General features: G+C 37.5%; 1 protein-coding gene across 1 annotated transcript in view; it reads left to right on the forward strand.

The window, feature by feature from the left end:
* Positions 1–10,671: 10,671 nt before the first annotated feature.
* Positions 10,672–17,890, forward strand: part of LOC127420490 (sterile alpha motif domain-containing protein 10-like) — a 119,053-nt gene continuing 111,834 nt past the window's right edge. The window contains exon 1 of the mRNA XM_051662825.1: positions 10,672–10,848. Coding sequence (XP_051518785.1) covers positions 10,836–10,848 — 13 coding nt within the window. The 5' untranslated portion in view covers positions 10,672–10,835. The remainder of the gene's footprint in view (positions 10,849–17,890) is intronic.

Genomic DNA, 17,890 nt, shown 5'->3' on the forward strand with positions numbered 1-17,890 from the left:
TATTTCTTAGGGGAGAAGTCTTGTGAATGTTTCAGAATGGCAGTTTCAACCAGACAATTCGTGAAAAGGCCAGGATCAGCGTCTGTTGACCAATTGTGAAGGAGAGGACTTATTTTGTTCCATTCGTTTGTTTACTTCGGTAATCTCATTCAGCCAGGAGAGAAAGTGGCTGGATGAATTATGAGTAAAAGTGACTGATGACATTACAATGACATCAGACCGTAACTGAATCACTAATATTTATTTTTAGGCTAATATTTTTGTCTTTTTGTATTGTCATGCAAAGCAGTTCACAAAATGATAGATATGCTTTATTGTCATTTGTGGGGAAAAGGCTTTTGATGCTTAAAAACTGCTGAATTCTCTTAGTAGATTTGTAGACACGCAAATTTGAATAAAGTATAATTAGACTAGTTTTGGTCATGAATGATTTGGTGCTGTAACAAAACTCACACAGGGAGGGAAGGAGCACACAGGGAACCGGGTTTCTTCGGTCTCAGGTAAGGCTTTTTAATTGTCAACTCTTCTGAGCTTACAGCTTCACAATAACTCATTAGCTTCACATTAAATCTTTAGCTTCACATTAACACATCACCTACTCAGCGGGACTCTAGATCTCTGGCTCTCTCTCTCCTTCTTGTGGTCCTTTTATACCGCTCTCCCCAAGCTCACTGCAACTAGAAACAGGTGTTAATCATAATCTGGCTCAGGTGTGGCCCAAGTGGAACCCCAGATACCGTACCTCCACCTGTCCAATTGCGCACTTCTTGGGGTTTGCTTTGAGTCCCGCTCGTCGCAGCGACCTCAGAACCGCCCTCAGATACTGCCTGTGCCGCTGCCAATCATTGCTGTAAATGATGATGTCATCTAAATAGGCAGCGGTGTAAGCTGAATGCGGTCTGAGGATTCGGTCCATGAGACGCTGAAACGTAGCCGGGGCCCCAAACAAACCGAACGGAAGCGTCACAAATTGGTGTAATCCAAAAGGTGTGGAGAAGGCTGTTTTTTCACGGGAAATTGGTGTCAAGGGGATCTGCCAATAACCCTTTGTCAAATCCAATGTCGAATAAAATCGAGCAGTGCCCAACCGATCGAGCAACTCATCAATGCGCGGCATTGGGTAGGCATCAAATTTAGACACTGAGTTGACTTTTCTATAATCCATACAGAACCATACAGATCCATCGCTCTTAGGAACTAGAACAACCGGGCTGGACCAATCGCTGTGGGATTCCTCTATTAACCCCATATCGAGCATTGCATCCAATTCTTCCTAGACAATTTTCTTTTTGTGCTCGGGCAATCGGTAGGGACGGCTACGTACCACCACACCCGGCTCAATCTCGATGTGGTGCTGGATGAGGTTTGTACGACTTGGTAGAGGGGAAAACATGTCTGCAAACTCCTGTTGCAACTTGGCAACCTCTGCAAGTTGATACGGTGAGAGGTGGTCTCCGCAAGTGCTTTGTGCTCCACCCTCTCCGGAACTGCCGTAGCCAATGTCACAGGGACCGCCTCCCTCCATAATTTCAGGAGGTTGAGGTGATATATTTGACGTGCACCCCCTCTATCGGTTCGCTTTACCTCATAATCGAGATCCCCCACTTGTTGTGTGACCTCAAAGGGTCCTTGCTATTTGGTGAGTAATTTGGAGCACGATGTGGGGAATAATATGAGTACCTTATCTCCCTGTGCAAATTCCCGCAGCTGAGTTCCCCTGTTATACAGTCGGCTCTGTCGTTCTTGAGCTTGGAGCAAATTCTCCTGTGTTAGTTGCCCCAAGGTGTCGAGTTTTGCTGTAAGATCAAGAACGTATTGAATTTCAACTTACTGTTTGAAGGTCCCTCCTCCCAAGCTTCACGTATGACATCAAGCATGCCACGCGGGTGCCGCCCATACAGCAGCTCGAATGGGGAAAACCCAGTGGAGGCTTGCGGGACCTCTCATACTGCGAATAACAGGAGATCGAGCTATTTGTCCCAATTTCTAGCATCCTCGTGCACGAACTTAAGAATCATATTTTTAAGGGTTTTATTAAATCGCTCCACCAGGCCATCTGTTTGTGGATGATAAACGCTGGTACAAATTGACTTAATGCCCAATAATTCGTAAAGCTTGCATAGTGTCCATGACATTAAGGTTATGCCCTGATCGGTGTGGATTTCTTTCAGAATCCCCACCCGGGAGATTATTTTGAAGAGTGCCTCCGCAACACTACGTGCTGTAGAGGCACTGCTTCCGGATATCGCGTTGCATAGTCCACTAGGACTAATACAAAGCGATGTCTGCATGCTGACCGCTCTAATGGCCCGACGTGGTCCATGCCAATTCTCTCGAAGGGGACCTCGATCAGCGGAAGGGGGCGCAATGGTGCTTTTGGGGTGGCCGTTGGATTCACCAGCTGACATTCGTGGGATGCTACACACCACCTGCGAACATCGCCGCCAATGGTCTTGGTCCACTTGGTCGATAATTCCCTTGACATGGCGGTCCCCCGCCAGTAGCCATTTCCGATTCAGCATTTATGTGTAAATTACATAGTGAATATGAGATGAAGTGTATTTGTGCAGTTTGATGGACAAAACCTTTCCAAAGACATAATGGCACATTGTTATATGACACAAAGAGTGATAATTCAAATAATAATTAATGTGTTCATCAGGAGTTTGTTATATGCAATGTAAAGTTGAGAAAACATGCAAGCACACCTCTGAATGCTTCTTCAGATTTGATGTAGAATGTTTAAGTTTTGAAAAGCAAAGTTTACATTGCAAAGTAATGTTTTTGCCCTGTGTCTCTATTAAAGTAAAATTATTTTTTAAATAATAATAATAATAATAATAATAATAATAATAATAAAGAAAATAGTGGTCAGATGCATAGATCAGCGGTAGGCTGATTTATATTGAAAACATTAAAAGATTAAAAAAAGAAATATTAGGTGGGGATCAGTAAATTATGAACAATTTACTGCTGTTTCATGATAAATGTAATTGTTATCCATAACTGTAATCTGATTACAAGTATTTTACAATGTAATTTTATCTAACAATTGTGCTTGGTTTTTGGAATCTGATCACGTAATCTGGATTACATGTAATCTGTTTCTACCCAGCACTGTTAATAGCATCACTACTTTAGTAAGTTCTCAATCCTGGAGATAAGTGGGAAAAGGGGAGGGAGGAGAGCGAATGGGAGAAACTAAGAGACAATCCCAACAACGGACACACTGGCATACTGTGTTCTCTAAAATGGTTGTTGTCAGATAAACACAGGGAAGATTTTAGTCTGAATGCACAAGTCTGCTGTCTGCTTATGGAGTGTCTTATTTGCATGAGACAGACCAACCCCGGCCTAGAACCCCCTAGGTGTGAGTGGAATGGCAAAGACCCTTGAATCCCTATCTCTGAAAGCACACAGTCGCACAGTGATAAACATGACTTTCACATTGATGTCCCCTAAAACACACACACACACACACACACACATGTTGGTGCCATCCTTATGAGGACTCTCCATAGACATAATTATTTTTATACTGTATGAACTATAGATTCTATCCCCTAACCCTAACCCTACCCCTAAACCTAACCCTCACAAAAAACTTTCTGCATTTTTACATTTTCAATAAAACATAATTTAGTATGTTTTTTTTAAGCGATTTGAATTATGGGGACACTAGAAATGTCCTCATAAACCACATTTATAGCATAAGACCCTTGTAATTACCAGTTTGTAACCTAAAAAAAAGGCCTCGTAAACCTCCCAATCCCACCCACCCACCCACACACACACAGTCAAGATGCCAAGATCTCAGCATTCCAAACCACACATCTTTTTTTTTTTTTGGTCAATGAAAATGAGAGATTATAATGAATATATGGACATTTAAACATAGCTGTTTAATTGATTCTGTCAACTTATTCCTGTAGTCTCTTAGCTAGAAACACAAGCTCTTTGCAAGAATGCAAACTCAAACACACATTTTTGGCCTATGCTTCACGAGTGCGCAGCCCATTGTACATACTTAACATGCGTTCTTGCATTACTGTGGCAGTAACAAACCTCTGCACTCGAGAGTGTGATAGAGTTACCTTCAATTGTCTGTGTGATTAAACAGAATGTGTTAGTATTCAGATAGCTAGCTATAAACATATTGACAGTTTAACTAACTTTAACTATTCACCAAGATTCTCTTCAAACTGTTACTCTGGCTGTATCTAGTTTGGAAGGCTGTGTCCTCCAGAGGTTGCATTTGTCGGCCGCATATGTTATCGAGGCTGTCTCATTTCAGAAAAGCGAGTAGGACACTTCGAATGCAGCCTTCGAATGCAACCTTCTTTCACGGGAATTCGGAGGATGCATGAGGTGTATCCTTCGTGGGCACTCACAACTCACAATTCTTTGCTTCAATGGAATTGTCTAAAACAATTACGCCAATTTGCCCGTAAATATGATGTTCAAACGCAAGTAATGTTAATTCCCAAATTGAAGTACCTCAGTAGATGGGTGCAGAGTATATAATATGTATAATTATATTAATATATAATTAAAATAAAGTATTAGACTAAAAGTACACCTGTAAAATCTATTTTCTTTTCTCTTTACATCATTATAACTCTCCTAAAATGTACCTCATACATTTGTTCCCTTCTCACTCAAAGCGCTCGCGCTTGTTAAAGAATGACGTGTTGTCATAGCAACCATGTTACGTTCCGTCTTCGTTTGTCCTACGAAGGCCATCTCGTTTAAACGAGGCTTGTTTAAAGGAGGATGCTCGGTATACTGCAGCCTTCAAAGGACACGTCCTAGCTAGCACGCAGCCTTCGAAATGAGACACAGCCTCTGCCATGACAGTTGTTGACCAGAAAGAAAATACTGACTGAAGAAGAAGACGGTTTACTCTGTAGTGAGTGGCCATTCAACAGTTATAGCACCACTGGTGGCAACGCTAAGAATGCAACTGCGTACTTGCATTGTGTTATGAAAAGTGTGGGGTAAGTTACTAAAAAATTTTAATCCCCTGCAAATTACAAAGTACTTATCTAAAATTATAATCAGATTACAGTAAACTCAGATTACTGATGACTGTTTTCTTTTAAGTTTCTAAAACACTGCACATTTTTTTGTTTTTCCGCTCAACAAATTCAAAATAATGTCTATTTTCTCCTTGTTAATTGTCGCACACATTTGAACATATGAATTCACATTTTAATTGCATTACACACATAAATAATTTTTTTTTTTTTATAAATATTTGTAACCTAAGTAATGTACTTAAAAGTAATTACTTTCATTGAAATTCAGTAACTGTAATCTGATAACAAGAATTTAAAATGCAATGTATTACACTACTTTTTGTGCCTAAATGTAATTAGACAACAGTGACTAATTACTTTGTAATCCAATTACACCCAGCACTGGTTATTGCGTGTTCTGACATATTTTCAAATGGTGCAAAGCTAGAAGCAATTGCATTTACAAATTTTCATAAATTATGTTCCGGGCCTTAGTAATGAGTTAAACTGTCTGATTGTAAAATTCTGATTGAATGAGCAGAGTGAGGGACCATTCACACAAAACACCTTTTAGAACTGCACAGCATCTCACTGTTTTTCTAGCGTCTCGCACATGAATGCCGTGTTCATCACTGTTATTACATTTACGTTTATTTTTTGAACATTAGTGTCATTTATGTTATTGTTGTTGCGACTGTTTATATAAAGCAATAACCCAATAAAATGACTGGCTTATTGCTTTATTCTGCAGAAGGATTAAATCCCATTAAACCATTAAATCCCAAATGTAGGAGTCTAACGACAGTATGTGTTTGAATTACTGTTCGCAAAGATGCTCTGTTTTTAGGTTTTACACTTTTGGAGCATGGCCACAGTCTCCTGATTTTGAGTATCCCTGGAGCATCATTGCATTTCCATGCCTGCCATTCAAAATGCCAACACCATGACACCAATATCTGGGTATCAAATCCACTGCCCCAACAAACTTTACTCTTTTATGATACCCTGTTGCCAGGGTTGGGAGGGTTACTTTTGAAATGTTTTCCACTGCAGATTACAGAATACATGCTGTAAAATGTAACTTATTACATATTCCGTTAAATTACTCAAGGTCAGTAACGTATTCTAAATACTTTGGATTACTTCTTCAGCATTGGTAGATTTTTTCACTTGTTTTGACTATAAAAACTCTGCCAGTACAGTAAGACAAAATACACATGTTAAAAATACATTCTCTGAAAAACCTAAATATCTTATGCAGTGTTGTTTCTAAAACAAAATCAATCTAACTGATTTTGTTTTAAGGATTTTTAGATATTTTTACAGGAAAACAATACAAAAATTATTATGGAGAATATGATTTTTGCCCTAATATCAAAGGTCTTACTAGAAAAAAAGAAATTATGATCCAACGTGAATTTTCTTGATAAAAAAATATGATCATGTCTGGTAACGTGCATGTAAAATGGCTAGAAATAGCATTTTATCTTAGCATAAAGCTGACAATTTACACAAGGTTTATTTCTATTTCTTCTGCTCCAAACTTACTTCAAACTTACTTCTCTGTCTGCTCGTATGAATGTAACACATCATAAGAAAGTGTTTCACCGCTGTTCAAATGCATTTTGGATCACATCATTTATATGTATAAATGTTTTCCATCTGAAAGGACTAAATATTAAATGAAACAAATGACAATAAAATGCAAAGTTATTTCTTCAGTAATCAAAATACTTTTTGAATGTAACTGTATTCTAATTACCAATGATTTAAATTGTAACTGTAGTGGAATACAGTTACTTATATTTTGTATTTTAAATACGTAATCCCGTTACATGTATTCCGTTACTGCCCAACCCTGCCTGTTGCCAATGCAAAGCTGGCCAATGCCATATGGAAACATGACAGAACACATCATTAATTAGTCGACTGATATGGGATGCAGTTCACATCTTGTTATTGGAGTTGAGATTGGCAGATAGTCTGAACACACTCTGTTCTTCCATTAAATAGACAAGGAGCTCTGTGGATATGTCTAACCACCAGAACCATGACTGATCCTGTTTTCCTGTCTGAGGCTGGACATTTTCAGGAACTGTGCCCACTGACAGCCTGGTTCTCAAAAGCCGGTGGATGTACAAGGGGGGCATCGTTCCACAGTCTTTTAATTACACCAGCACAGTCCATCACTGTTTGGATACAATACGCCCATCTGCTGGTTGTGCTGTATGTGTCTGAACGAAGACCTTCAATTGAAACAGCAGGGTCTGAAAACTTCACTCTCTCAGCTTGTTGGCTGTCTGAAACAAAGTTATGAAAGTCCTAATGGCACAGTGGAAACACAACCTCTCTGCCAGGGGTCAGTGGGCATTACGATTGCTATTTGGATCTTGAGAGCTTCAGTCTTGTTCATCACATAAAAAAAGGAGGGCCAAAGCAAAGATCTTTTAAAAGTTTCAGGCATGGGATACAGTGTTTGATAGTTTGTTTATCTAATATGAAGATTTAAAGTAATAGACAGTACATGCAATAAACAGTATTATGTGTAATTTATCATGTTTACACGCTGCATAGCGCTAACGCATAATTCTGTCACCTCAAATCACCTATTTTCTCATTAAATAATGAATAACTTTAGGTTGCTTGGTTGCTGTATATTTTTATTAGCGTGAATGCTCTATGAGCAACAGTAATAATGATGCTTGCCATAGAGCCAAAATCTGAAAGTATTTCAGATGCTATATTCTTGCTAAGACGCTTTTCATTCAAAAACAAATTTCACTCTTGTTAAATCTGACAAAACTATTAAACATATCTCATGCTAATGTGTCCAACATAAATAACACAAGTCCTGCTTCTTTATAGAGAGACTCACTCCCACACCTCTTTAAACTTCAGATATCCACCGCACCAAACACCATCTCATCTCCTCTGGTGACTGTACATAGTACGAAGGCAATCGAAGTTCATTACGACAGTAGCCAAATACAGGTCATTTAAGCAGACATCTTGTCTAGCATTTGGCTCAGTTGCATCTCTTGAGTGTAGCTCGGCTGATCAGCAAAACAGAAGGCACACACAATAAGATGAGGGAAGATTTCCTTGTGGATTGGATCACTGAAGGCCTCTTCTGATGATCTCATGTTCTTGACTAAATGCTTCCATCAAATATAACCTCTTCCACAGCTTCACAACAAGCGAGTGTTGCCCTGAGGTGTAACGGCAGAACTTAACAGGCTTTTTCTTCTTTTTCCGAAGCCCAGATATAGCACTTATCCTTGTACCACTGTAAGAATGGGGGAGTCAGAGTGCACCAAACTGTGCTATGACCCAGAAGAAAGTCATGGAAAAGGTATAATGCTTTAAGTGGAGTCACTACTTAAATCGTTTAAATCTCATTGTATAAACGTCATGTGTGGTTAAAAAATTTTTTTAGTTGTTTTATTTAAATATGATCAATGAATGAAATTTCACTATAATTGTTTGTGAAAAATTGACATTTTCCCACAAAAAATAAATAAATGCATTTTAAATAGAGAATTATGAACAATAAATAACATCTTTAAACTTTAAATAATAAATAACTCATTTATTTGGCAGTGAATGAAGAGTGAACTTATGTGTATAGAATTATACAATAAATGCAAATGCTCTGTAAATGCAGATGGTCATTATTTATTTTTATTCATCAGGGTTTTATATATATATATATATAAACACAGCTCTGGAAAAAATTAAGAGACCACTCCAAATGTTTCTTAAATCAGCATCTCTACATGTACGGCAGCCATTCCATTACAGTGTCAGTTGAATTCCTGCTTGAATTTTTGAGCCAGGAGTGGCATAAAGTCACCCAACAGCAATGTGAAAGACTGGTAGAGAGTGTATGTATATATATATAAACATTTGGAGTGGTCTCTTAATTTTTTCCAGAGCTGTGTTTATATATATATATATAGGAAAGGTCCCAGGAAAGGTGTATACACAGGGGCATAGTTTCCAGGGGGGATGGGGGGGAGGTAACCCCCCAATAATAAAAACAAGCAAGTACAACCCATGCACCCCAATATTTATACCATGATCAATGGAAACATGTAAATTCTTCACACTGTAACCCCACCAATGTTCAAGCCAAATCTATGCCTTTGTGTATACAGGTCTGAGGTCTGCACAAATATTGCCAAATTTGACTTTCGTGGACATTTAAATATATTTTATCCACGATTTATGTCCGTATGCCGGCGAGTCTGATGTGTGACTGCTGAGTGCACATGCCTATCGGTACATCACTGTAAACATCTTTCATTAAGAAGTTACAAATGTTTGTGTTGATTTCTGCTCTGATTTTGTCAAAATATTACAAAACACCTGTGATGATCCCACCTCTATGAATAAGCACTGCTTTTACATTTATGTATTTGGCAGACACTTTTATCCAAAGCAACTTACAGTGCACTTATTACAGGGACAATCCCGCCAGAGCAACCTGGAATAAAGTGACTTGCTCAAGGACACAGTGGTGGTGGCTGTGGGGATTGAACCAGCAACATTCTGATTACCAGTTATGTGCTTTAGCCCACTATGCCACCACCACTTTTAACTCATGAAGAATACACAGAAAGCAACCGAGGCATAGGAGTGTTTTACAGTGTAGTCTGGTAGTGTGAATAAAGACTGCGCTTCATGAACTTATGGTGTGTTGTTTATTGACTGACGTTAGTACACATTGAATATGAACTATATATTCACATTATAGTGCTTTTTATTTATTACAGAGTGTTACAATTATAGCATACCTTTATACAGTCTGGATGTTATGAATAGCATCATCTTATGTGCATTTCTAATTTAACTGTATCCAACTCGATTATGTTATAAATATAGTAGACATATGTATAGATAACTGACATGTCTGAACTGATGAGCAAAGACCGTGCTCTGTCATCGCTGCTTGACTTCGAAATGAAGCCATGCCACTTAAAATATAAAACTTTATTGAAAGAAAAATTACATTTTGGCTCTGGTAATTAAACAGCAGTATCACCTTTAAAAGATTTGTAAATAGAAACAAAAATTTCACAGACTTTGCCGCATCCCACAGCGCAGCACAATGAAGATATATGGAATTTTAGTCACAAACATGGCGGTGCAGTCATGCAGTGACGTCACATGAAATAGGTCAATATGTTTCAAATTACAATTCATTTCTTTAGGAGTTATTCTTTTTAAATTAGGAAAACTTTAACAAGTGCACCTTTAAAGACTTATTAATGTCAATAAAGTTATATAAATTGCTTTGTTATTCAATTACCCACTGCAACAACAGCAGAGAGCCACATAAAGCTGTGTTTTGCACATTGGTCATCAAGCATTTGTGTTTACATGTGCTGTGTGTTTTGCCCCAAATGTTCCTAACAAACTCGTGCGTGAATTGACCTAGATGTAGTTTCAATTTCACGTGCGTTTTACTGCACTGCGTTTGATATCATTTACCTCTAAATCAATGCTACATGTGTAACTCAGTGGCAGCGCGCGCTCGCTCGTGAGTACATTCAGCACTGAGGTGAGAAACCGAAGGGAGGAGTTTCAACTTGCCAAAGGCTTTCAGAACGCTCTCTTTGATGAATGACATTTCTGTCTCGGGTTTGTATGTGAATGCATCGATCACTCAGTTTCGCACTTGGCTCCTGCTCCACAGCTAATCGATCCGCTCGTGCAGGAGAACCGGCTCTCTCTTCAACTGGACCGGACAGACACCCGTAAGCATGGAAGACACTTACTGAGGCAATCACGGAGAGATACGCGTTTATACCGACTATGGCTGTAGACGGTAAGGTCGTATTATTTACTACTATGTTAAACAAACGAATCCAAATATGAATGCATTTATATAGGAGCCAAATGCGAAAGAATAATTATTTATTTACAAACATGGGCTGCGCGTGACAGCAGGGAAGATGTCACATGGGGAAGTTGTCACTAGAGCTGTACCTGAGTAACTAGAAGATTTTAAATGACATTTCCAGTTCAAAACTGTCTTAAATTAGAATAGGTTTTGTGAATTCTACCCTCTGAATCAAAATAGTTGGGTAAACAAGGGAAAACAGTAAAACTACATTGGCACAAGAGTCAACTATACAGGTAAGAATGCAGATTTTGTGGCTATTTTCCGTTAATGTCAGGTTGGGGCAAGTTGTCACATGCCTTTTAGCCTATATTAATTTTTTTTACCTTTTAATTATTTAATTAATATTTTACCATTTAATTAATATAAACAACATTTGTTTGATATTGTATTTATGTATGTTACCTTTCCTAGTTTTGCTGTTTACTGAATTATTTGTGTTTCATAACTGTTTTAGTGTTTACATTTAGCTGAAAAGCTATTAAATATCCTGAAATACATTTTAAATACAGATATGTTGTGGAAGATGACCGTTTTTTATTTGTATTTATATTTTTAGCAAATCAGTGTCAATAAACAGTAGGTTCCCAATGTGACAACTTACCCCGTATGGTGAGGCAGTACGTTTGGTAAATGATCAAGGATAAAATGTTCAATAACTTTTCGTAGTCTAGACTTTTATGTGTCCATACAGACACTGACTTTCAAAAATGAACCTAGCCTAAAAAATATTCGCTGTAGTAAAAAGTGACAAGCTTTAGTTCCCTAGTCAAACAACAAATTTCCTCTATCACAATATTACTATACTATACTATACCATACTATACTTTACTTTAAGACTTTTTATCCATATGCTGTGATGCTGTTTTTCTTTGCTGAATGCCATGTGCCGAGTTTCCTTTACAAAGTTGGTGATTGGTGTGGGCTGACTCACACATTGAGTGTTTTTAAAGATGTATATGTTCCATTATTTTGACATTGTGCTCAACCCACTCGGGGGAATGTCAGTTCATCGGTCCACAACTGGACATAAACATAAACACTACCTGACATACTACATGACCATGATGAATGTAAACATTCACACACACATGCTCAGGTTGTTCTCAAGGGCTTTCATGTTATCACAAGAAATATATACTTTCACTCTTAGCCTCAAGGCAATCATATGCAATCATAGTAACATATACTGTGTGTGGCGCTCAGCGTGGTGCTAAAACGGACAGCAAGACCTAATCTCACTTTAAACCAGATCCCTTTTTTCTTCAGGTGTTTTTCTTAAAGGGATAGTGCACCCAAAAAGATTCAGTCATCATTTACTCACCAAACTCATGTTGGTCCAAACCCATTTGAGTTTATTCCATCAAATACCAAAAAGATGTTAGCCTTAGTTACCATTCACTTTCACTGTATGCAAAAAAGATGCAATAAAAGCGAATGATGACTGAGGCTAACATTGTGCCTAACATCTTTTGTGTTCTACAGAAGAAAAAGTAATGCGTGAGGGTGAGTAAATGATGACAGAATTTTCATTTTGGGTGAACTATCCCTTTAAAACATTCTCCATTCATAGGTGTGAGAGTGTCGATTCAGTGATTTATAAAAGTATGTAAAGTATGTACTACCCAGAATAAGACTTGCTTTATATAAATATAGTTTTGCCATGAGCAAAGTTGGCAAACAAATTGCATAATCATAACATTTCCCCCAAGGAACGTTAGATAATTATGATTGTGCAAAGATCTTGTTGGTTTTTAGCCAATTAGCAGGGTTTTAATTAGTGTTGTATTCTAGGAGCAGAATATTATCAATATTTAAGCACATTTTGCTAAGCATCCTTAGAGAAAGGGAAGGTGTGAGTACACAATATTTCAGTCTTGCATTGTAATCAGTTTGTGCGTAGCAGTTTATTTAGGGAGAGCTCATATATGAATGTAAGGCATTTAATTAGACAATTAAATTGCACTTATATAAAAGAGGACTGCTTTGCTTTGAGATCGTTTCTTGCACATATATCGCCAGTTATTCTCCTGTTATAAAAGTAATTGCTTTGCAAGGTTTCATTTTGTACAGATTGACTTTTCAAAATAGCAGTAGTTTCCAAATGACATCTGATGTGTATAAAGCATGGTTGTTTTAAAGCATGTTTGTGTTAATGCTCATGTAAAGATTCATCAGAAAGGAGAGGCACAGATGCTGGGTTAGCCCCCCTCTTGCCCTGTTTCACACTCCCTACAGCACTGAGCCAATCCCAGGAAGAGAGAATGTGGGCTGTCTTCTTTCTACCTAAGGGACCACCAATGCATTAAGTGGATGGACACAAGCGTGTCATTCATTCATTCATGCATACAGACGGATTACAGAGATGTAAAAATGCTAGACCCACAAGCAGAGATGTGCACTCACTGATTCTAAACACACACACTCTGCTGTCTGACAAAAATATAGAAGAATAGGGAGTACAGAGTGGGAGAGAGAAAAAGAGAGTAATTTTAATCTGTGTTGCTCAGATTGACATGAAGTGGGATGGGAGTGTATATTTTGACTCAATGTGTATTTGTCTGTTATCAGCAGAAGCGATTCCATTCTTGACCAGTCCGTCAATGCCATTGACTGTTTTTTTTATTTTTATTAGACTGGTAGACATTTGCTATTACTCAGTCTGTCATTTTACGCTATGTTTCAATGGAAATAAATGTCATGTGTCATATTTGTCTTCTCACTAAGCAACAAACAAAACAAATTTACAACAAGCTCACCCAAAAATGAAAATTCTCTCATCATTTACTCACCCTCATGCCATCCCAGATGTGTATGACTTTCTTTCTTCTGCAGAACACAAACAAAAAGATTTCTAGGTAGGTCCATACAATGCAAGTAAATGGTAACCAAAACTTTGAAGCGCCAAAAGGTTTATAAAGGCAGCATAAAAGTAATCCATACAACTCCAGTGGTTTAATTCATGTCTACTGAAGCAATATAATCAGTTTTGGTTGAGAACAGACCAAAATGTAACTCCTTTTTCACGCATGCGCTAGATGGCACTAGAAAGTGTAATCGAACTTGAAATCATGATCATCAAGACTGCTGATTTCAAGATTTATTGTGAAAAAGAAGTAAAATTTTGGTCTGATCTCACCCAAAACTGATTGGATCGCTTTAGAAAACATGGATACAACCACTGGATTAATATGGATTACTTTTATGCTGCCCTTATGTGCTTTTTGGAGCTTCAAAGTTTTGGTCACCATTCACTTGCATTGTATGGACCTTAAAAATCTTAATTTGTGTTCAGCAAAAGAAAGAAAGTCATGTACTCTACATCTGGGATGGCATGAGGGTGAGTAAATGATGAGAGAATTTTCATTTTTGGGTAAACTATCCGTTTAATTTTTTACATTCCTTGCACTAATCAACTGAAGTACTGATCCTTAAGGAATGTTCAATGCAAGTTAAGCTCCATCAACAGCATCTGTGACAGGCTATCGATTTCCACAGAAAATAATTTTGACTACTCCAAAAATAATGTGTATTATACTTACAATAGAAGTCTATGGTACAAGTCATTCCAGATTGTTTAAAAGCAGAAATATGAAGCTTGTATTTTGATAAAGCACTTTTAAGATTATTTTATGATTTTTATGATTCTTCCATACAAAAATGTATGTTATTTGAGCTGTAAAGTTGTCTAAATCGTCCGTTTAGGTGGATGAACTTCATGCGTAATTCCTTTGGATTTTTCTCTGTGTAAACTCTCTTGTAACTTTGCATGGTAACTTTGCAAGGTTAGTAAGTTATTTTATCACACTATTTATATCTTAACAAGTATAATGTTTAAGTCTTGTGGCTATACTCTCAAAACAGTGTGTATTTTAACATTTATCTCGGTGCAAGGACTTGCCCCATAGACTTCTATTATAAATGCATTAGTGTAAACACAATTTTTTGTATGTTTTTTTCAAACTGAGGAACATGTCAAAATTTATTTCTGTGGTAATTGACAGCATGCCACAGATGCTGTCCATAGAGCTTAAGTTGTTTTGGATGCAGAACATTCCTTTAAATATAAGAAAACAGCAACAATGGCCCCAGATCTGTTCCACACTCTAAAACACGACCCACTAATTTAAGAGGTTTTGTCCTAAAGCCTCTTTATCATGTTTGTGCTCAGTGCATTGTAGGTCAGATTAAATTAATCTCATCCCAACCGCACAAGCAAAGTTACATACCCCCGTGGACTGATTGTCACATTAACGAGCAAGGAAAAGAATAAAGGAAGGTGAAAAGAAAGCGAATAAAAAAATAAAGGAAGGTGAAAAGAAAGGAAGCTACTGTTTTCGTTAGCCACGCAAACATGGGCTTTATTGGCTTTCTCACATGTTTGTTAAGCAAGGGCTCTTAGAACTATTTGGTGTCCTGCCCAAATGTTGGCTTTGGATGGCTTTTGAAATGTGATCCTTGCTCAAATGGTGTTGAATGTGTGTGTGTGTGTGCGCGCGTGTGGGTAGGCCAGCATCCTTGTGCTCTCACGAGCTTTGCCTTAAACCATTCACCCATCCCTTTATCCGTCTATCCTTTTGTATCATAAATTTTAGGCAGACAAAGGATTTGTCTGGTGATCTAAAATGGATTTTGTGTGTTTTTGTATTTTTGTGGAATGTGGCCCATTTGATCCATTTGCTGTGTGTCTATGGATGTATACATGTGTGTGGCATTGTGTTTTTGTGTTGATGTATGTGTGCTTTTGTTTTTGTCCCTTTTAATTCTTGCTCTGTTAGCCTATTGTTGGTCTCTCAATATCCTCTTATGGTGTCACCAGAGTTCACAGAGCAGAGAGAGAGAGAGAGAGAGATGGAGTGATAGAGAGAAAGTATAAAAGAGATGTCTTCTTTGTTTTTCCTGCAGTGATCCATTTACTGTATGTGATCAAAGATCTTTTGATGTAAATATGTTTTGCCTTTAATGTATGTGCGTATTCCTAAGTTTTTTTTCAAGCATCATCAGCAAAGTTTAAAATATTGTTTTATGTCCGTATCACATATTTGCACAGCTTGAATGGGTGAATAATATTGTCTGTACGGCTTTGATCTGGTTACACAATTCACAATACAGGTGATTCATACCCAACCTAGTCAAAAACTCGTAAAGGAATGTGCACAAGATGGCTAATAGAATTTCAATATTATATGGAACCAATCCTTACAGATTCTAATGGGATAAAATATGAATCCTCTTTGGCTGCATTTACACTGCAAAGCCTATTACATATATCTACATAGATATTTCAACATATATATTAGGGATGTGCAGGGGTGGAAAGAGTACTGAAAAATAATACTCAAGTAAAAGTACTGTTACTTCTTATAAAATGTACTTTGAGTAAAAGTACCTGTCTCAAGTAAGAGTAAAAGAGTAGCTCATTTAAAAGTACTCATGAGTTGTGAGTATTGAGTACTGAGTTGCGAAAACTATGCCTCTTTATAATAAAAACTCTGTGCTGCAATTTAAAAATGTAGCACACATACCGTAATTTACATTCCCTTTTATGGCTGTTTGCCTGAAAGAATAAAAAATATTGGTATTTTATAGGTGTTTGTGACTGACAACTTTTAAAATACATCACTTATCTATGATACTGTAAACACTACATGAATCTGATTAAAAAAATAAATAAAAGGATGACATGATTACAGAAATGAAAAGATGAAAAAGTTATTTTCTATACAATGATCCCCATTTTATATCATAATGTATGAAACAATTACATTAAAATCAGTTTATGTGTAAATTTTCCTTAATGCCGACTGAGAGAGTTATTGTTGCGCATAAAACTTGTCCAAAACAATGCAAGGAATGTAAAAAAAAAAACACTAAAAAAGCAGGGTCACTTGGCGTGTCATGTCCCGCACAATAGAGGGGGTAGAGCAGGGGTGGGACAACTTGTTTGGTACAGGAGCCACATCGGGCTTTAAAGGAATCATTCAAAATTCTCTCATCATTTAGTAACCCTCATGCCATCCCAGATATATATGACTTTCTTTCTTCAGCAGAGCACAAATGAAGATTTTTAGAAGAATATCTCAGACCTTTTGGTCCATACAATGCAAATGAATGGATGCCAAAATTTTGAAGCTCCAAAAATCACATAAGTCAGCATAAAAGTAACCTAATTCACGTGACTCCAGTTGTTAAAGAAATGTCTTCAAAAGAAATATGATAGGTTGGGTGAGACACAGATCAACATTTAAGTACATTTTTACTATAAATTCTGCTACCTGCTCATGCAATCATGCAATTGGCCTTCTTCACTGCGAAAAGCCCTTTCAGGTGCGGCTGTGATGTTCAAGTGTTGAACTGTGTTTGAATCATCCTCCACATCCATAACATCCATAACCGGATCTACAGCTGCCGTTCAAGTTTTTTACATGTGATTTGATTTGACTGGAGTCACGAGACTCTCCCTAGCCAATCATGTTGATAGATAAAAATAAAATCAGGACAGGGAAGTAGCTAACACAGACGGTGGGAAAATAGTGCATTAAAAGTTACAGCACTTAAAATGTACTCAAGTAAAAGTATACCATATTTAAACTACTTAAAAAAGTACAATTCCTGGGAAAAACTGCTTAATGACAGTAACATGAGTACTTTACACCCCTGGGATGTGCACCAGCTACTCAAGTATAAAAATCTCTACTCGAATATTGCAAATTAATTTTCCTTTCCACATTTGTCTGCCTTGAGCATGGCTGAATTACACTCTATTGTCCCTCGAATCGCTAACCAAATCTTGCAGTTACACTTGAGTCCACAGGGGGGCACTGTGGATAAGTGTCATCGAGGTGTTGGATGAGAGAAGAAGATATAATGGTGTCTGCTTCTAAAGCAAAGCCAAGTTATATTACAAGACAATACTTGAAATATTTTGATTCTGAATTAATATTATTGGTTTGATTCTAATCGTTCA

This window comes from Myxocyprinus asiaticus, chromosome 29, assembly GCF_019703515.2.
Source record: "Myxocyprinus asiaticus isolate MX2 ecotype Aquarium Trade chromosome 29, UBuf_Myxa_2, whole genome shotgun sequence".
Taxonomy (NCBI): Eukaryota; Metazoa; Chordata; class Actinopteri; order Cypriniformes; family Catostomidae; genus Myxocyprinus; species Myxocyprinus asiaticus.